The following is a 21,143-nucleotide window of genomic DNA, read 5'->3' as shown; positions in this document are numbered from 1 at the left end:
TCACAGGTGTGTTATAATATAAAGCACCTTGAGGTGACTGTTGTTGTGATTTTGCGCTATATAAATAAAACTGAATTGAAAACTGAATTGAATTGTTGTTTGTAATAGGCGTTGCTGTAGTAATCGGCCCGTTTAACACATGCATTTATTTTGTAAAGAAAAATGCCAGCACTTCCTGTTAGTGTTTGGGTGAGTGTGTTTACCTTAGCGCAGTCCTTCATTAATCCAATCAGAGCGGTCTTCAGCTTCAGCTCTCCCTGCTCAGACAAACAGGGGCGGTCACATGGGAAAGAGAACATCGTGATTTGTATCCACTGGAGGGGCAGCCAGGGATTACCCACTAAACACAAGCAAAGGAGCGCATTCAGACAAAACAGCTGACCTGCTGGTATCTGTATTCAGGTAACCGGATCCTCCTTAAATTCCACCCAGTCAAATCAAATTAAGAAAACGTCTTGAAATCCAGGTATTAATATTAACAACTTATGATGGAACCAATCATACAAATATACTATATTATTTAATTCACACATTATTGATGCATTTATTGAACTTAATCATGCTTTTCAGCAATCAAGGTAGTAAATATAATGAATCAGGCCTTTTAGTACAAGCTTCTTTTATTACTGTCATATCATATCATATCAAATTTATTTGTATAGCACATTTAAAGACCTAAGTACACCAAAGTGCTTTCCAGTAAAACCATGATACAGATAAAATCACAATATAAAATATGAATTACAGATATAAAATAATTACATAATATAAGTGCAGAGTCAGATAAAAACCACACTAATTAGCCCTAAATGCCAGGTTAAACAAAGAACGTTTTTAAACGTGATTTAAAAGATTGGATAGAATCTGATGCGCGAATCTCAAGAGGAAGATTATTCCATAATTTGGGTGCGGCAGTGGCAAAGGCACGGTCTCCTCTGGTCTACAGCCGAGACCTAGGTTGCACTAAGAGCAGTTGACCCGATGATCTTAGAGCTCTCTTAGGGCTACACAGACAGAGGAGATCCGCTAAGTAATCGGGTGCCATATTATTTCGGATTCCTTCCTCCCCACCCAACACTCCCTACATTAAACTGTGCTTTTCATTTCCTGTAAAGGAGTTAACATACAACATGAATGACTTGTACATTTAAATTTTTTGTATATCATTACATATTTACTGAAGGTAATTAAAATTAATCAACAGGTCCTGCCAAGTCACTGCATTTTAAGTAATTGGCTTGTGGCAAAAAGGACTTCAAAGATTTGAAAAACAGAGTGCAGCAAAGTGACAAAAAATAGATGTGACGTATCTACAAATGTATGAAAAAGAAACAAAGAGACACAAAGCAACTCATGAGGTGCAAAATGTCTACAAAGAAAAGACAAAACACTCCCAAAACACATAAAACAGCTTCAAAGCAATGCAAAATGAAAATGGATACAAAAAAGGACTACAAAGGGATGCAAAATGACTAAAAAAAGGCACAAAATAACTAGAAAAATTTGCTAAACAATTACAAAATTACCAAAACCGGTCAAAAACAGCGGAATTAAATAAACAACCACAAAGGGATGCAAAATGACATACAAAACATTAAAGAAAGAGACACAAAAAGACTACTAAAGGCATTTAATTTGATTACAAATATGCACAAAATGTATTAAAAAGATACAAACGGCAGATACAAATAATGAAGAAAATCTGCTATCTCTCTTTGAATTATGGTTCCTGGCGTAGGAAGTCTGTGCTGCTGAGGTCCGTGTCACAATCCCCCCTGTGTTGAGATGGGACAATGCTTTTGCATACTTTAATGCACTAAAATTAAAAAATTGTTGAAAAGTGGAATACATTCTGTTGTTTGCCATTCGAACAGAAGGTTTAGTTGCTGCCCAGTTCACCATGAGGGTTGCTGGAAAAGTCTATTTAAAAAAACTGACCAAAACAGTGACATTTCACACGTCAACGCCTCTCTTATTGTTCAGTAACAAGGATGTCATGCTGAAGTGCTCCACTCCCCTGTAATGCTCTTAGTTTACTGTAAACCTTTGATCGGCCTGGGTCTAATCCAAACTGACAATAAAGGGCTATTCTTCTATTCTAAACTTTCACCCAGTTTCATTCAAGGCTGCCTCCTCACCTTTTATTCCAGGAGTATATTGTGACAGTGATCAATTATGCTCATTCAAACCTGCTGTCAAACAGGTTAGTGCTTATTTGTCCTACACATACGGCAGAAACCTGACACGGGCGCACACTGCAGGACTCTGGCATTAAAGAGGAAATCCCTGCTGTCGACATAACCCTGCCTGCATGTCTTTTTATAGTAACCGGCTCCTGCTGGGACTCACTCACATATTTAAAAGCCATTTTCAATTCATAACCTCCAGTTTTGCTTCCCTGTGGAAGGTGAGCAATGTCACCACAGGCTCATCTCTCTCACTGTGGTCAAGTCACTTCTGGGAGGGCTTGCTCATCATCTATTGTGTTTTCATGAGCTGTGCGTCCTCCTTCTGTCACCACGGCTAAGTCAAGGCTTCCAAAAAAAGAAAAGGCGGGGGAGTCCTCAGCAGAACACGCGGCGTACGCCCAGACAACCTGCTGGGGTGATCGCCGTGGCCTACACTTTGACATTTCATGGAGTGACAGCCAGTTTGTTGTAGAGCTGCCAGGCACGCACATTTCCTGCCTGGCATTTGTGCCGCTCCCCCGAGCTGTCTAATTATTTATCCATGGTATGATCACTTACCTCATTACTTTATTTCACAAACATAGAGAAGGAGACAGCCAGGGAGAGAAGGAGGAAATAAAGGAAGAGGAATTGAAAAACGCCACCCATCTTTACTCTTCAGAGGGAAATTACATTTTCTGTTCCTGATGTGGTTTCATCAGTTTACCCAGAGAGCACAGAAGCCTGTATTTGCACAGTGTATGAATATTCATAAAGCCACTGTCGTGATCTGCCTTGTGCTGCAAATTAGATCACAAGCAGCCATGATGACTAATCCAAAAGCATTGTCCTGAAATGCCAAATTTGCACCAGGCAACACAACAGTAATCCTACTACGAGCAACGTACTGCCAGCAGAAGTTACAGCACTTTAATTTTGCTTTTCAAGCCTTTAATGCACACAGGCCTAAATATTGGACATCAAGGTAACTGTATAAAAGTATAAAGCATAAAGTACACTCTCTTTCTTTTACATATCAGGACATTAAAAAAATCATCTGGAAAAATGTGGATGTTCATTTTAGGTTTAAGGTTTTACTGTTTCCTCTTTTATTTAAGTTATATAATAATAATTTTATGCATTCTTATAACATTGATCCTGTATTTGTCTTGCTTGGGCTATTGGTATTATAATAACACAGTACATTCTTCTTCTGTGACAAACACACACAAACACCAACCAACACTATGGCATGCAGTTTGACTTGCAGTGCCTACATGCCTGTCCTCTATTTACCGGCTTTACATTGTTTTATTGTCACCAGATAATTGTAATTGTCTTTTCATCGTTGTAGCTTAGTGTACAGAGTGTACAGTACAAAGTGTACAGTGCTTTACACTCCAACTGTTTGACTGAACCCATCCTTAAGGTACTCTCAGAGCACTTCATGTAGATGTACTTGATTGGATTTCACATTGCTCAGATTTGATAACCTCTGGTTGGTAAATGCCTGGGTAAGGCTGACTATAAACTCTCATTTAACCCATATAACAGTTAAAACAGCATCTTCAAGTGTTGAGGTTGCTGCAGAATTTACAGCCTGATATCATTTACATGTTATCATATCCGTTACAGGTGATGTTTTTTACTGCGCTGCTCTGGTACTTCATCTCTTCAACAATAAAGCTTTTGTGTCAGTTGGTTTATCAACATCTGAAGCTGTCTGTCCCATTAACATCATGAACTTGTTCTTATGCTAGCAGAAAAGTTCTCCTAAGGTAACCTCAATGCAAAAAGCATGTAAAGTGCGAAGAAATGATTGGATGCTGAGTATGAAGTACAAGTTACATTCAGTATTTTGACCTACGGCAGGCAGAGAGGTACAACAAAAATGAACTTTAACATGAGGTTTCCTGCAACAGTGATAGAAACAGGTTTTCTCTGTATGTAAAATACCAGCACTCTGTCTAAGTGAAATGCAGCCATTATTCATTTTCCTAGCAGCAAGTAACCATTTGCTGTTATTACGGAGGGGTAATGCATCCTTAGCAGAGAATGAAGTCACCTTCCTCTGTGATGTTTTAGTCCCAGTTTTCTCCCCTTTTAGCTTTGGTGGACATTCTAAGTACCTCCCCACCGTTATGAACTAAGAGAGTCACCTCCTGCACTGTATATTCAGAACCCATAGAGGTCAGGTGGAGGTGAGCTATCAGATTTTCATCCAAAGAAGTAGACATGTCCTTTGGCTAAAAAGTTTCAATCTGGCTTTTCTAAGGTGTCCTTTGGTGGTTAGGCTGCACACACACTGTCCTTTCAAACTCATCATTTTTCTCTGTGCAAGGTTACTTGATGGTTATCAAGTAGAGGACAACGGGGTAAGGTGATCCACCACCAGTCTCTAGATAATCATACATGTTATTTGAACCTAATTTAATAGTTGTAGTATTTTGTAGTGCCTAAACCTGATCAAGTACTTTTTAATACCTAAAACTAATCAAGTTGTTTGTATTGCCTAAACAAATCCAAGCAGTTTTGGGTATCTAAAGCTAATCAATTACTTTTTAAAGTAAAGTGAAAATCACGTAAAGAAAAAGGAGCCAGTATGTTGCAGGACAGCTGGTGCATAAAGCCAATGGTATCAAAGGAAACCGTGAGGGCAGAGGTGGGATACAAGAAAAATGGATACATCACATCGAGGACTGAGATCCCACTCGAGTGCATCTTTGAACATCATGAATGGCGACTTCAAAAGAAGAAATCCTCAGTGTGTCTGTGTAGGTTCTAAGTCATCCAGGTCATGGTAATCTAAGGAGCTTGCAAAGAAAAGCAGTGGAGACTGTCAGAAAATGACTACAGCAAAACAGCTGCTTAGAAAACAGAACCAGCTTTACTCCCAATCCGATTTGCACACTGTTGCACCTCTGCCTTAAGACCATATATTTTAAGGGTCTTATACATACAAAAACATGTATGTGCCACGGGCCCCCCGGTGTTGCCTATTGTAGCCAACCTTTACATGGAGGAAGTGGAAAGTAAGGCTCTTGAATCTTTCAAAGGGACAGCACCCAGCTACTGTCACAGATACATGAATGACACCTGGGTCAAAATCCAAACCCAAGAAGTAGAAACCTTGACCAGTGAGGATACAAAAGGTAATAGTTTGAAATTTCTGGACTGTGCTGTGTGCAGTGAGGAGAATGGAAACCTCAACACTGAAGTTTATCAGTAGCCCACACACACAGACCAGTACCTACTGTTTGACCGGGCAGAAAGTGAAAGAGAAAGAAAAGGAACACGCGCATGTAAAGAAAGCTCTTAAAACACGTGGCTGTCCTAACTGGGCTTTCATCACTGTACAGAAGATCAGACACCAACCAGGGAGAATCAGAAGGACAAACAAAACAACACTGTCATCCTTTATGTAGCAGGTTTATCAGAGAAACTCAGGTGATTCTTCACCAAGCACAACATCCCAGTGTACTGCAGAGCCAACAACAGATGTACATCTGCACCTAAAGGTCAAAGGTCACTCTTTCAAGGATGCCAATGCTCACATTTTGGACCAAGAAGACAAATGTTTGAAAGAGGAATGAAAGAAGCCATCTATGTCCATTGTGAACAACCACCTTTGAACAGAGGGCGGGGCTTACAACATAAACGGTCTGCCATCTATAATCCCGTTTTAAGATCCCTTCCCAGACGCCTTAACGCCCACTCACAACTTGCGTCAGTTGAGCTTTATAGGTCACGGGTGAGGCAAAATCTCACAATGGTTTCACATGAAACCTCTGCTGATAATGACCAACACCCTTTTTCACACCTTGGCTCACGATCAATAATAGGTCAACAACCCTCTAACGGGACAACCCCCACTTGTGTTTAAATACCTAGGATTGGATTTGATCAATTTGATCTTAGAACTTAAAAAGCTTCTCAGATGACATGTGAAACATCCTCCAGAAACTTAAACAAGTCCAGTCACTTTTCTTTCCAAGCTCCTTAAATCCTCAGTGCCTTATGAAAAGGTTTTCACACATCTCACTAGAAATTCAGCATTTTTGCTTCATTACAGACTAGGCATGCTCATGATTTTGGAATAATTTTCTTTAAGTTAAAAATAAATATATGAAAACATATCTTCTTTATTTTTTTTAAACCACAGACACCACATAAAAGAGGGACATAGCTGCCGTTACACTGTTGGTTTTTACATGTCGGCCCGCAGCAAACCTTTATCAGTGGCTGCGTTTGGAAGAGAAGACCTGAGTAATGCTGACGTCATGCCCTCTTCACTACAGTTCCCAATTTTGCAGTTTGGTGCGTTGACACAGAATGATAAACATTTTCACAATCAACTTTGAGGTTCAAAGTACGTCCCTTGATAAGCAGGCAGATGAGTAAAGTTTGTGCAGTGGAAAGAAACCTCTGACCTTCATGCTAACACATCACCGGCTCCATGCACTTAACACACAAACCACAAACAACAAGCGTGGGTCGGCGTAATAGGGTATGACTTTATTTTCACAAGATAAATATACAAAACAAAAGTGCTGCAGAGTATGAGGAACCAGAGTATAAATAAACCCTCCTGTTAAAATGGAGAAGAAACTGAAAACATTATCCCGAGGGTGAAGCTGCTCTGTTATAGGTGGAGGTCTGGCTTCTTCCAGTTCGCCCGCGTGATGTCTACACTCAAAGAAGGAAACACCAAAACAAGTCAAAGCCCTCAACAAGTCAACGCTGAGCTACGAGCGTTCAAAACAAAAAATGGGAAGCAGTCTCCTGATATCTTGTTAACACATTCTGACGCTGTTGTACATTTTACTTTAAAACGGCTCCTGATCTAAATCCTCCTCCAGTTCATTTCCTGCGTAACCAAAAAGCAAATGTGTGGTTTGCAAGGCAAATTAGGAGTTCAGCACATCCCTGCACATCTGATGTGACTACTCTCCTGAAACCATTCAGGGTGGAACGGAGACAGATGGGGGACGATCGTGTTATTTTGAAACACAGAAGCGTACGAAAATATCTCAATGCCACTAAAAATCAAAAGCTCAGCCTTAAAAACCACAAAAGAGATCTGGCTACAGAGACACAGATAATAAATGTAAACCTGAGGCCCTGCTGTTCACAGACAGCGTAGAAGTTGGCTGGAACAGGACAAAAGAATCTCAGGCTCTGCTGGCAGGAAGAGCAACGGAAAATTCCTCTCTCTCGCCTTCTAAACAACAGACTGTCCATCAGGCACTGGCGGGGAAGCACCTATGCAAGCATCTGCATTCCAAATAAGGCGTTCAAAGCAAAAAAAGTCCTAATACAAGCATGAGAAACAATCCAAAATAAATCCTGAATAAAAATAAAATAGGAAAATATCACCCTGAAACAAAGATTGTCCTTTGTTGTTTGCAGTGTTACACAAATGAAGATTGGAAAATCTGACTAAGGGAGGAGTTCAGTGGGGTAGTGTTTCCAAAGTCTATTGTCAACTGATATTTCCTTTCCTATCACTTCCAAAGAATTTAAACCCTTTCTGACCCCCACCCAACCCCCATATAATCAATACAACTACTCTTTAAAACTCATCATTTTGTAAAAGGTGTTTTTGTTTTTTTATAAATCTTCAACCTGAAAGCCCGTGATTCGACAAAGGGGATGAAAAGGGGAAGGAAGAAGGGTGAAGGTAAAATGAGATTCCAATGGGGAATAACAGAGGAAGATGGATCGAAAAGGGAAGGTGAGCCAGAGAGAGACGCCTGTGCCTTCTCAGGTGCTGCTTCTTCTGCTGTGTGTTTGTGTGTATTTATTTATAGAGCAGACAGGGGGGAAGGTTGGTAAATCAATAGGCTCATTAAGTCCTCCCAGTAGGAACAGTTCAATAGAAACACACACAGCTCTCGTTGTCGCCATCTTTGAAGTTGTCTGTTTCCACGCAGCCCCGTCGCCTCTCCTGCAGCAGCTTTTAGTTCCGTAGAGCCGCCAACCTGGAAGAAAAATACGAGGAAGGTTAAAGGTCTTTGTAACATATAGAAGCCTTAAAAACATGTTTCCCTGTCAGTGTTTCAGCGCTCGCACCATTGACAGGGAAAAACCTACAGATATACTATAAGTAATGCTGGAGTGCACAATTATTATTATTGTGCATTGCAGGTCAAAGGTCACTCATTATTTCACCGTAACACCTTTAAATATCATTTCTGCTTGGCAAATGTTTCCCAGCATACTTTTTATCATATCCATTCAGAAAGTTCTGACAACAGGTGCCTGCAGTAACGCGTGTAACCACCACCAGGTGTGCTTTTATGATTTGCACAGTACAGCATGGAGGAAGGTTCAGGGTGTGAATTGACCCGTCAGTTGAGGCCTCTCTGTGTGGAGATGATGATGTTCCTGTGTCACAGGATCCTGAATATTAAAGTGAATGGCTGTGCGTGCAATGTGATGGGCTGGTGGGCAATGCAGAACTGGATAAGTGGTTAAAATAATGGTTGCATACAAAAATAAATATTGACCAGGAATAAAACATGAGAAGTTACACACTTGTAAAGAAATTATAAAGATTGTGTTTTTTTATTATTACAATTTCATCTTCTCATTGTTATGTTCATGTGCCGTTCCTTGTTTATGAAGTGGTGTGACGAAGTTTGTCCAAAAGAGCAAAGTGAAGTCATTTGATTCCAGCACTAGCAAGAAATTAATCTAACATCAGAAAAATTTTTCTTTAAAATTGACCTTAAATTCTGGAAATTCATGATTTTGTCTTAGAACATTAAACCTAACTTTGTGTTAAAGCTGATAAAATGAGCGTTAGCACTTGTAAAAGACTTAATTTTTTTTCCCAGAAACAATTACTTGGATGATACCACAATCAAACATTAAATCAACTCTCACTAACAAGATGCACAAACAGTGTTTCATCCTGGCTGCACGTTTTCCTGCCAGAAACCTGTCGGTCACAGGACGACAGCAACACCTTTATATGTTTATAACACCTACTTAATGCCTGGCTGGTGTGTGAAACTATTCCTGTTGTGTCCTAATCATGCTGTCTCTGAATAACTTGATGTCAGATACAAGGACTGCCACAACAGCACGCAGAGAAATCATTTAAACTCCAGTCAACAAATTATTTTATGCAGCTTTTACTGGGCTGGGAGATACAGTTAATTCCTATACAAAAAGAAAAAGATGCCATTTAAAAGGTTGAAGCGATGTTGAATTGCTTGCTCTGTTCAACTACTGGTCACTTTTGGTTAATTTAATAGAAAAATCTGCTTGTTTTTTTAACTTTTCAGCCCACATTATCGCCCATCTGCAGACCTACAGTAATGACTAAGTAACTAACTAGTACTAAAAACAAGGAGACAACAATTTGCTACACTTGGAAGCTTTAAAGCAGAATTCCATTTTCTTTCATCAGCTGATTTGATTATTCTGATGAGTCATATCTGAACTGAACATACTGTGCCCTTCTTGTTCCCTCGTGACTTTGCAACCGCAACAGCAGTGTTCAGTGTGGGGGCAGGGACTTGAAGAGTAATCCGATTTCCTGATCTCGTGCTCTGTTGTAAACACAGAAGCGCGGGATCGTGTGTAACTTGTTAGGTTTTTGCCACAGTATGAAAACCAGGTGAGGAGGGGGAGGATTCAGTGAGTAAGGGAAACGTGGAGGACACTTTGAAGTTTCTTCTTATCAGAAGTTATAACACAGCTGCAGGGGTTGAAATAAGACTCATGTAATGTCTTTTTTTAATTTACGCCAGACTCAAACAGGTGTTGCACAGCTCCATACTGCACCTGCCCAAATATGGTTCTAATTTGTTGTATAATGCTACGATTTGTTCCAGACGCATCAGGTGTGTGGGTTAATGGGAGAATGCATGGGTTAGGAGAAACTGGCAGGCTAGCTACCTGTCTGCAGATGACTGACACCATTTTGTCACAGAGTATAAAAAAGAGCTAAAATGGTGCTATCACAGTGCAGAGGAAATACTGCAAATAGATATTTGCACCGTGTGTGTTGTTTACATTTAATAAGCAGTCATTGCTGTGGAGTTTTTTGGTATTTAAACAGATAATTGTTTAAATTGTTTGAGGTTTGTACATAGAGCCATAGCTACTGGGGACATGTTTAACTTATAGAATCTGGTTCCTACCGTCGAGACAGCTGGTCCTCCTTCTCCTGGCTCCGTGAGCTCTCTGCGCCCACTGAGGTAGCCCCGGCAGGCAGCTGGTTGAGCTGGTCCATCACCTCCAGGCCGTTCTGTTCTGCTATTTGGTGGATCAGGTCATCCACCTGCTCCTGAGGCGTGGTCAGCGTCATTGCTGAGCTCATGGAATCCTCCATGACCTGGTGCATAAAAAAAAAAAAAAAGAGGTGAGGAGAGAACAAAGGGAATGTGAGGTCAGAGAGTGCAAAGCTGGGTTTGACTTATTACATCCTCTAGCGCTACTGTGGAATTTTAAAAAGCATGAAAAAGTGCTCTACAAACAAAGAGTGAAGGCACTCACTGAGGTGTGGACATCGAGGTTCTGGACTTGGCTTTCAAACTTATCCATGACTGCAGAGACCTTCTGGAGATCCATGGAGTTCAGAGCTTTGTCCAGGGCCTTGGTGACCTGACCCATGCTTTTGGTCACCTGTTGGAAAGTAAAGAAAAGGCATTTGTAACATACGTCTCATACACACTTTGTGATATGAAAATAGTTGATTTAGAATCTTTCATTTCAACATAGAAAAATATGTCTTTGATTCAAACTGTTGAGCTGACTGAACACTGTAACTTACGCCTTTCATGGTAACAGCAGTCTGGACTTTAGAGGCCACGGCATCGACTCGAGACGCCATGCGCAGCCAGTTAAGGCCTTCGTTCTTTTTCCTGATGGCATTCTCCGCGTAAACTCTGGCACATTCCACATTTTTCTGTTGCAAAGCCTGTTGATGAGACAAAGATGCTGTTAACACTCTTCACCTTCAGAATAGTCCTTTGTTTATGTGCACAGACAGGGTGGATACATCCTAGGACTGATACACAGAACATCACTACATAAATTTTACTGTAGACACTCCACATACAAGCGACAAATGAACTAGAACGATTACAGGAATTACAGCCATAAATGTAACTAAACAATTGTTTACTAAAAAATATACTTAGCTTTGCAAGTTTGGCTCAGTGTTAGCACAGCATAGACACTGCAGGTTCAATAATATCAAAGACATAATCAGCAATAACCTTGCATCTTTACTGTGTATTCCTGTGTTCTTCCTCATACACCATAACTAACAACTCAATAAATTAGCATTTGTTTTTCTTTGGAATGTGCTCAATTCACACCAATGTCTGTTAAAAGTCCAAATGTTTATGATGTTACTGTGATCCTGGTTGTATAATTATGAAATGTATAATAAACAGCAACCAGTAGCGTCTCTGTTGCGATTAGAGTGACCCAACCTTACACGTGATCCACCTCATTTAAAACATAAATAATTTACAGCAGAACAGATTGCATGAAGTTGGCAATAATCATATTTCTTTCAGCAGTGATAACAGGAAACAGCAGCAGCATCAAAGAGCAAACTTACATCTTTCCTCATTTCAAATGCATGTCAGCTTTTCAACAAAGCAAAGCGGGAGGGAAACCTGTCATGACTGAACAAGGAAATACGTCTGATGTGTCAGTTAATAAAAGCTCTGTCATGTCAGAGCCCCGTTGCTCGTTTTGCAAGAGAATGCGTTTGAATAGCACTTCTGTATTCTCTACGGCAAACATACATTCTAATTGGGACAGACCTGCCCAATACCCTTGCGTCTCTAAAACTAGCTGAGCTAGTGTTGTACTGCCACCTGCTGGTTTATGTGTGCCACTCCAAGTGTCACCAGACTGGTAAAATGATCAGCATAACTACACCATGATCATTGAATTGTAAGATTGTGTTTCTGTTTTTTCCAGTTTCAGTTTAGTTTCACTGAGTTTTCTTGACTGAGTCTGAGGTTTCTTTTTGTTGGATTTTTATTAGATTCGGGGTGTTGTTGGGTGTTGTCAGGGAGTAAAAAGTACTCATTAGGTCAGGTTGTTAGTAGTAGTTAGTAAGTGTTGAATGTTATTTTATTCAGTTCAATATCATTTGTATTTACATTTATTAACTGCATGTATTTACATTTTACTAATAATCAGAAGAACCTACAATATGTTTACTTTTTAATTTTTTCCCTTGAGTCTATAGTTAAATTAAACTCACTTGACATTTTTAGTTATTGCTTAGTTTAAGTTTAATAATAATGGTCCCAATACTGAGTCACAAAACAAAATAACTAATAAATATTTGAAAAAGGTAAAAAAAAAAAAAAAAGCTGAAATAAGCAGTTTATTCATGTGTTTATCCCATGCTAGCATTTTGCGCAACCATAAGACAATTAAGGGACAAACTTTTTATACTTTCATACTTTTCATTGGACCCCATCATCACTGTCTGCCAGCTGTTTTACCACCTGAGCAAAAAGCTATGAACTACAGTTCCTTTTGCTGGGTCACCCATCAATCAAAGCAGTTTCACTTAAATTGAACCACTGGAAATGGCAGCAAATAACTTGGTCTCTGTCTTCAGTAATTAGTGAGGATTTCACTTGTGCAGAAACTGATATTAAATTCATGGATTTTGAGTAAGTTCTCACAAACATTGTGGTAAAAATCTAGGAGAGTAACGAGTTTAGAAAGACACAAATCAGTTCATCTGACACTAAAAGTGACTGATCACATAGTTCTTAACTCACACATTTGATGCAAACACTAACTAAAGAGCTGATTCTTTACCAGAAGATTTTTATTTATTGCATGAAAAGTCGCTGGATATTTGCTGCATGAATAGGCATGCACACAGGTTGCTAAAAAGAGCTTGGTGAGTATTTTCTGGATCATTTGCATTTTTGTTAAGTGCCAATGATGTCCAGTTAAAATAAATTTAAAAAAAAATCTCCTCCATGGAGTAGTCTTTCTACTCACTGACTAATCATCTTCCATTTACTACAACACACAGCCACACCCAAAGCTTATTAGCAGACGCAACTGCACAGATCACAAAGCACAAAGCATTACGTCACAAGCATTACCTCATATCATGTCAAAAAAAGAAAGCAGAAAAATGCAGATAGCCTCTCTTAATGTTGATGATAACAGTCTGGATGTTTTACATTGCTCACATCTGCTAAACATAGAGCTGATGACGAAGAGATGGTGTTTCTGATTATCGTACTTCAAATCTAACATTAAAACAGGCTCCTGTTTATTTTGTCTGTGCTATCCAAATTTCCACTTACACTGACATTGTTGTCTGCTGGAAGTCACTTGCTATTGAAAGGGAGTTCTTTATCACCACCCTTACCAAGTGGTGCTCACAGGCAATAATCTGACTGCTGGGGTTCTCCCTCTAATACTGTATAGGGTTGACTTTACAATACAATAAAGCACCTTATGATGACTTAGAACTAGTAAACGGATGCCAATAAAAGTAAAGAGCAGACATACAGACATTTCATTTTGTCTGTGTTAGAATGATGACATGTGTGGAGCAAGAAAGATGTATACAGTGTACTGTGGGACCATTTGGCCCTTACGTCACCCCAGCTGATTGGCCTGCTTACCTTCTTGACCTTTGCCTGCTCTTTTTCAGAATCCTTCTCTGCCTTCTTGGCCAGCCTCTCCAGCTGCTTGGAAGTGAACTGTGATCCACAGAGGAAAAAATGTGAATACATTAATAAATATCCCACTTTAAGTTATCTGTTGTCTGATATAGGTTTAAGATTTTCACTGGAACATACCTTTAACTGAAAGAGTGTTTCTGTGAAGAGATGGTGAGAGACAGAGTCACACATTTGGAGTGTATATAACAAACTGTCACATAGACTATATGGACAAACGTGCTGGGCACCTTACTACACATTACATCTACAGGAGCTGCTTGCCATTGAACCCCATACCATGCAGTTTCCAAAACAGTTTATGTGCTAATGTTAATGTCAGAGGGACACTGGAGATAGTTATTTAGTTAGCAGAGCGTTGACGACTTTTACATCAATGGGCCACAGCCCTCCGCGAACCCATTATTTATATGGTCTGCCACTGAGTTGTTGTGATTCATAAACTTCAATTTTACAAAAATACCACTTCAAGCAGATCGTGGAATATCTAAGAGAGAAGAAATTTCACAAACTGGCATTGTGTTAAAGTACGCACTCGAATTCAGTGAGCTATTTAGAACGATCACGTTGGGCAGTTTCTGTCTCTGGCTTAGCACCACAAAAGGTATTGTGCTTATCATATATTATATAAATTATCATATGTTCACATTAAACAAGATCAAAGTTTTAAATAAGTGTAAGTATATGTCCAGCTACACCCTATGAACCAAAAGCTCAGGCTTCATATTGCTTTAATTAAACACTCAAATTCAGGCAGTTTTTTTTTCCGACCTTTGGATCTGTATGATGTCATCGAGAACAGCCTGCAGTTTTATTTAGCCGATGTCACATAATAAATCATAGTAAGTATAGTAAGTATCAAGTATAACAAGTCTACTTTAACAACACTGATAATGTAGAAAACAGCGGACGGTTGTAGATACCGGAAATACATTTATATATTTATTTTAAGTTCATTTTTTCCCAAATCAAGCCAACTGAACCAAATGTCTGAGTTATATTTATATCTGTAAGAACAGGTACATGCATAAATATAAGTTAAAGAAACACATTTTTAGCGTTTAAGCAGGCAAGAGGAAGCTCTTGTGTTATTTTTTTTTTACTTTTATAGCGATGACTTGTATCTAACAGGACCGGGGGAGAACGATGAAATGTGTCTCCGTCTGTCAAAGTTGTTCCAATCAAATTCTGGCTGCTGTATCACACTCCTACTTTAGCACTCACTGCTAAGAAAAGACTCTGGCACAGCCCAATAAAACCAAAGGCCCATTTAATAACGAGTCCGTAAACTTCACTGGACGTCAAATGTGATAAACGGAAAAAACCCCAACAAAAAACAGGTCAGACAGCTAACCCGGCTAACCACACACCCAAGCTAAAGCGCTAATTTTAGCTATCTAACGTAGTCTGGCGCTTTGGCTAAAATAAAGAACCAAAAGCTACTCGGACAGACAATTCAGAAGTTAACACACGACATACCATCCATGTCCAAGCGAAGATGATACCAGGAGATGACTAAGAAGTTATTTGTAGCGCCACTACAAGGTAGTCCTGAGTTGTTTTGGTAATACCGTGGAGCTTCCTGGTTCAACAGTAGTCACGTGATTCGAATTCTTCTTCTTCTCCTTCCTCGCCCATTCTTCGAAGGTGGCATCTTGCCTCAAGTGAAATGCTGCCACCTATTATCATAACTAGATACAGCAAACTGCATAGCATAGAGAGCAAAGGTTTTTTAGCCACACTTCGTTTCTCTACATTTCTTTTCTGCTTTTCACTCATTTTTTACTTCAGTTCTTGTACCTGAAGATCTTCATATTATATATTTTATATATTTTTATATAATATATATAAAAATATATTAACACTGACCTGTGAGTCATTCATTCATAAAAAGGCACCTGACTCAAGAGATGAGTCATTGTTGTCACATATCAGATAACTTAGCAAAGAACCAATTTCAAAGAACAAAATCTATCTATCTACATATTTCAAAAGTATATGGTTATATGTTTTATCAAATGTATTCTCTCCAATAAACAACAACAAAGTAGCTAAAAGAAATTTAAAATACAGTTGAAATGGGTAATAGTAAGCCATCTACAGTGAAAAAAGAAGGAAATCAGTTTTCCTAACAAGTTATGAATAGGTGAAATAGCTATCTAGAAGTCGATAAATAAAAAATAAATAAATAGCAGACAAATGGTGGCTAAGCTCAAAGTCAAAGATGAACATTTGAAATTAAAAGATAAAAATAACTGAGAAAACTAATGATAATTATGTAACTTTTTAATGTGCTCTTGAGCAATAGTTCATCTTTCTGAAGCCCTTCTTGAGAAAGGGATACAGTGAAAAAAAAAAGCTGAGGTATGCCAAATTACACAAGAACTGGACTAAAAATCAGTGGCAACCAATCTCATGTAGTGATAATTCTAAGTTTGAAATTTTCGATTAAAATCATTGTTAGTCTATGAAGAGGAGGAGGTCAGGAGAGCGGGACAACTGTGAGTGTCCATCCATTTGTAAAGCACAGTGGAGGCTCTGTCATGGTTTGGAGCTGAATTTAGCCAGTGGTGTTGAGGATCTTGTCAAAATTGATGGAATTATGAACATGGAAAAGTACCACCAGATTTAAATGTACCATGTTATACCATTTGTAAAACACCTGATTGGCAAAAGATATATTTTTTCAGAAATTACACAAAACACATTACCAATATAGTAAAAGTATGTGTGAATGGGTGAATGACTGGATATGTAAAGCGCTTTGGGGTCCTTAGGGACTAGAAAAGCGCTATATAAATACAGGCCATTTACCATTTACCATTAAAACATCCCTGGATAGAAAATCACATTGAATACTATCAATCACAGGTTGGCCTCTCCAGACATAAATGTTATTGAAGCAGCGTGGGATCATCTTGATCAAGTATGGACTGAAAAGGCAACCAACATCCAAACAAGACCTTTGGATGTCCTTCAGAAGCCTGGAGAACAATTCCTGAAGACTACTTTAAGAAATGCTGAGAAACCTGCTTAAGAGAGGTCAGGCTATGTTGAAGTCACACCAAATATTCACTTTGAAGCTTTAAAGAAATGTGCAAACTCTTTTGGATAAATCACTGCATCTATTTTCTATTTTCCTATCAAAATGTAAAGAATTGAGAGGCGACTCAAGACTTTTGCACAATATTATAGACTGTTAGATTGCTAGATCCTAGTATTCCCATATGGTGTTAGGACAGTGATATTCAATGGTGATCACCTGTTTCTGCAGCACAGGGATGTGTTTTCTTTTGAAAGAGGTCTCCAACTTGGCACATAAGGACTCAGTTGACTACAGTTTCAAATTGCAGATAATCAAGACACGAAGAACTGCAGAGTCAAAGCCTGAAGCTGTTTTGCACGTCTGTCAAGCTCACAGGCACGTCTCTGTTTGTTTTCAATAGCGGGGAAAAGGTGGAGAAGGAGCCCTGTGTTAATGAGTGGATGGAGAAGCTTCCAGCCAGAGGAGAGCTGCTGGTGAAGAAGAAAGAATTTATGAAGAAGAAAATTGACCACCTAGAGTTTTTTGCCAAGAAAAACAGCACAATAAACAGAAGAGGTGAGCTATTTTACAGAAAAATATATTTCTTTAAATAAATAAAGAAAAGAAACGGCTAGGCAAGTAATAAAACATCAGTCTTAGCTAGCTAAAAGCTAATTAGCTAGTTATTAAACTAACTATCGTTAGCCAACAACCTGCCACACAACCATGAAACAACGAACTAAAACTGGTTAAACATTTATTTTATCTTGTTAAAAGTAATGTAAAAGAAGATGAACGTAGTAAAAAAAAGTACTGGAAAGGTTCAAATGAATTACATGTTTGTGTGCATATACCTCAACACAAATACTTGAGTCACACTCTCTACTCTCTCTACTCTTTCTAGTCCCTGTCAGTACTATTGCTGTCTAGCTGCAACATTTTGGCTCAACTGAAGGCTTTTCATGGAGTTTTTAGGACATCCTGAATTACAGTAGTCCAGCCTAGAGTTAATAAATGCATGAACTAGTTTTTCATCATCAGGATGCAGGATGTTAGAGATATTGTGCAAATGTTAGAAAGCAGTCCTACATATGTGTTGCATTGAAAGCCATATCAAAAATTACTCCAAGATTACTCAAAGTGTTAGTGGAGGCCAAGGTAATGCCATCCAGAGTTAGTATCTGTGCTATTGGCCTATAATTAGTCAAGACTGCTGGGTTTGGGTTTTAAAGTAATGGTTTGACTACCCGCCAGCTTGAAGGTCTGTAGTACATAGCTGATTATTAGAGCTAGGTTCATCATATTTAAGATTTAAGCATTAATTAATGGTAGGACTTCTTTGAGCTAATTGTTTATGAACCATAGATCCATCTATTAACTTAACCTCACAGTTTTACAGTCTCTATTTTGGGGGTTTTCTGTTTAAAAAAATACTGAAAAAGAAAGGTTAAATCTATTCCTGCTCATGTGCTGTTTTTGTCTCACCGTGCTCTCCTACCAGCGGCTCTGCAGGCGCTAAGAAGAAAGAAGTTCTACGAGAAACACATCAATTACATTGACTGTGCTTTAAAAGCCATGAGAGCCATTTACGAACACATGTGAGGAGAAACACTACAGGAACGTGTGAAATAAGGCCATGTATGAATGAGAAAGAAGTCTGTCATGGCCTTTGAATGCTGAGTACTAAGATAATTTAAAAAACCAAAGAAACTGTCTGCTGGCTGTTGCAGAGAAATCATTAACAAGGTGAGTGACCTGATGAAGGACATTGCAGAGGAGGAGGATGAGACTGGAGGCATGCTAGAGAGCCTCTGCACACCTGTGGGCTTTGAAGGGGAATTTAATGAGGTAAGAATGATCTTAATTTTTTGAAGACTTTTGCGATTGCACTGATTCTGTGTACCAGAGTTGTCACTTGTTGTGTGCCTGTTGCTGTGTCTCTGTATGTTTTTTCTCAGGATGAGCTGCTGGCAGAGCTGGAGAAACTGGAAAAGAATGTGGACGAAAACCTCTTTGAGGCGGATAAAGCAGAGGAAGGGAACCCTTGTCCCAAAGTGCTGACCACTACTTTGCCTTCCCATCGTGGTAAGACTTGTCGGGAGAGCTTTGACTTTATTCTTGCAGTTGGCTGTGGTGTGTGTGAATTCATGGAGGTTGTGCAGGGATTTCTTTTCTTCCCCAAAGCCAAGATGAACAAAAATAACACAAACCTGTCAGGAAAGGTGTTTTACCTCAAACTCAAACTGTGGATGTTTCAGATGAATAGATGAATGTGTTGACCACTACTGTCTGCAGGGTTTTGCAGAGAAATCATCACCAAGGTCTATGACCTGATCAAGGACATTATTGAGGAACAGGACGTGACCGAAGACTTGCTAAACAGCCTCTACACAGCTGTGAGATTTGAAGTGGAATTTAATGAGGTAAGGATGATTTTAATGTTTTTTGGAGCTTTTGTTTTTGCAGTGATTCTTGGTTTGTCTGATTTCTAGAGTCTGCTTACATTATTGGCATTTGCCTGATGTGGCTCAGTGTGATTTGCTAAATCATTATTATTTTTAAGTCAGGTTTTCCGCTTCTGTGACACTTCTTGACACTTGCTGAGCTGCTGTGTGCCTATTGCTGTCTCTCTCTCTGTCTATCTCAGGATGAGCTGCTGGAAGAGCTGGAGAAGCTCCAAAAGAATCTGGATGAAAGCCTCAATGATTCGGATGGAGAAGAAGACGGGGTCCTTTGTCCCAAAGTGTTGACCACTGCATCACATTCCAATCCTGGTAAGAATTCTCAGGAGAGCTTTTTCATGATTCCTGCAGTTTGCTGTGGTATCTACAAATTCACGCAGGTTGCTCAGGGTTTTGTTTTGTTTTTTCTTCCTCAAAGTCAACACGGACGAAGAAAACATTGAAGATGATTTAGAGTATCTTCGACGTTGGGCGAATGCACCTCGTGAACGCACCATCAGTTACAACATTTAGAAGAGGCGAGGAAAGCACAGAACGGAATGAATGGGCAGCAGTTTATTGTATTTGTTCATGAGTGTTTTTTTAATTTAATTTTCATGGACATTTGACTTTCTACCTACTCCAGAGATGCCAGTGAACATGTAGATTTTTATACACAGGGTACTACAGAGACTTCAGAATTCATATTGTAAAATTAAGTATAATGAACACATCCTTATAGTACCATCATTAGCACAACACTACTGGCTTGATAACTAATTGATGTTATGACTTTGATTGACTTTGATGTTATCTGAACTCACTGAAACTAAGCTACTTTTGCTTTCTTTAAAAACAAAACAAAACTCACCAGTGGCTCCCAGCACATAAGTGTTGCATGTGTTTGCTGTCTTTGAGTCTCACCCTGTTACCTCTGTTACCTGTTGTGTTCTCTTCTTCGAAGACTGTTTCAAAAATAAAACACTTCACTAATGGGGAGGGGTTTTTTTCCACAGGCCCTTAAAAAGATCTTAAGACAATGGAAAATTAAGCTCAAGGAGGCTAACAGTCCTTTAGATGTTAATGAAAAGCAAATTAAATTTGCCTATGGTTTAAGACTTAAAAACATTATAGCCAATAACATTAATTTTTACCTCTCAGGCATAATAGGCTGATGGTGTATTGTCATCACCCAAGTTTGCGAATGCAATAACTCAAGAACAAAACGATGTAGGAGTTTCAAAGTCATCTACTAAAAACCTTGGACGAGGTTCAATCCCGGCGACCTTGACCTCAAGGTCAGAGGTCAAGCTTTCTGAATGCGATAAATCGAACCAAGGCAAAGTTGGATTTTGGAATCAATACCATAGGTATTGATGGCTACGAGGATGGCTGCCAGTATTTTCAAAATCTTACTGGCTTGATTTGTTTATATCCTTTTATCGCATCAATGTATTGATTGGAAGATTCACTCAAAACATGGAGGTAGCCTCCAAGACAAAATTAAGCCAATACAGAAATGCCTAAAAACCTCTATCTGCAGGCCACCAGATGGCGATACTTGCAGTCTGCAAAACGTCTTCCGAGTATATAGAAATCTACGAAAAAACAGGTTTCAGTCTTGACCTCTGTAAACATTTTCCTGCTGAATTTATGATGTCATGCAGTCATTTTGGCTGTTGTGGATAAAAACTTAAGACCGTTTTGTTAGTCTTGGTCTTACCATGTTTCCAAATATAGGCTTATCTGTGGTTTGAAAACACACAGTGATTGGTTAATAAGTTGCCTGTCAGACTCGCCCTTCTTCGTTTTA

The 21,143-nt window shown here is 39.1% G+C and overlaps 2 protein-coding genes across 2 annotated transcripts; one reads left to right on the top strand and one right to left on the bottom strand.

Annotated features, from left to right (window-relative positions):
- Nucleotides 1-6,661: 6,661 nt before the first annotated feature.
- chmp1a (charged multivesicular body protein 1A) lies at nucleotides 6,662-15,461 on the bottom strand. The gene is made up of 7 exons (XM_063477652.1): nucleotides 15,344-15,461; nucleotides 13,985-14,004; nucleotides 13,808-13,885; nucleotides 10,954-11,100; nucleotides 10,677-10,805; nucleotides 10,322-10,515; nucleotides 6,662-8,149 (listed from the first exon to the last, which is right to left on the bottom strand). The coding sequence occupies exons 1-7, from the start codon at nucleotides 15,348-15,350 to the stop codon at nucleotides 8,128-8,130; spliced, it is 597 nt and encodes a 198-aa protein (XP_063333722.1). The 5' UTR covers nucleotides 15,351-15,461; the 3' UTR covers nucleotides 6,662-8,127.
- Nucleotides 15,462-17,350: 1,889 nt separating this feature from the next.
- On the top strand, nucleotides 17,351-19,864 carry LOC134630524 (charged multivesicular body protein 4b-like). The gene is made up of 7 exons (XM_063477864.1): nucleotides 17,351-17,465; nucleotides 18,391-18,487; nucleotides 18,620-18,737; nucleotides 18,848-18,974; nucleotides 19,185-19,312; nucleotides 19,537-19,663; nucleotides 19,770-19,864. The coding sequence occupies exons 1-7, from the start codon at nucleotides 17,351-17,353 to the stop codon at nucleotides 19,862-19,864; spliced, it is 807 nt and encodes a 268-aa protein (XP_063333934.1).
- Nucleotides 19,865-21,143: the final 1,279 nt, after the last annotated feature.

This window comes from Pelmatolapia mariae, linkage group LG7 (assembly GCF_036321145.2).
Source record: "Pelmatolapia mariae isolate MD_Pm_ZW linkage group LG7, Pm_UMD_F_2, whole genome shotgun sequence".
In the NCBI taxonomy this organism is placed as follows: Eukaryota; Metazoa; Chordata; class Actinopteri; order Cichliformes; family Cichlidae; genus Pelmatolapia; species Pelmatolapia mariae.
The sequence above is the reverse complement of the archived record's forward strand: the minus strand, read 5'-3'. Positions and strand labels throughout refer to the sequence as shown.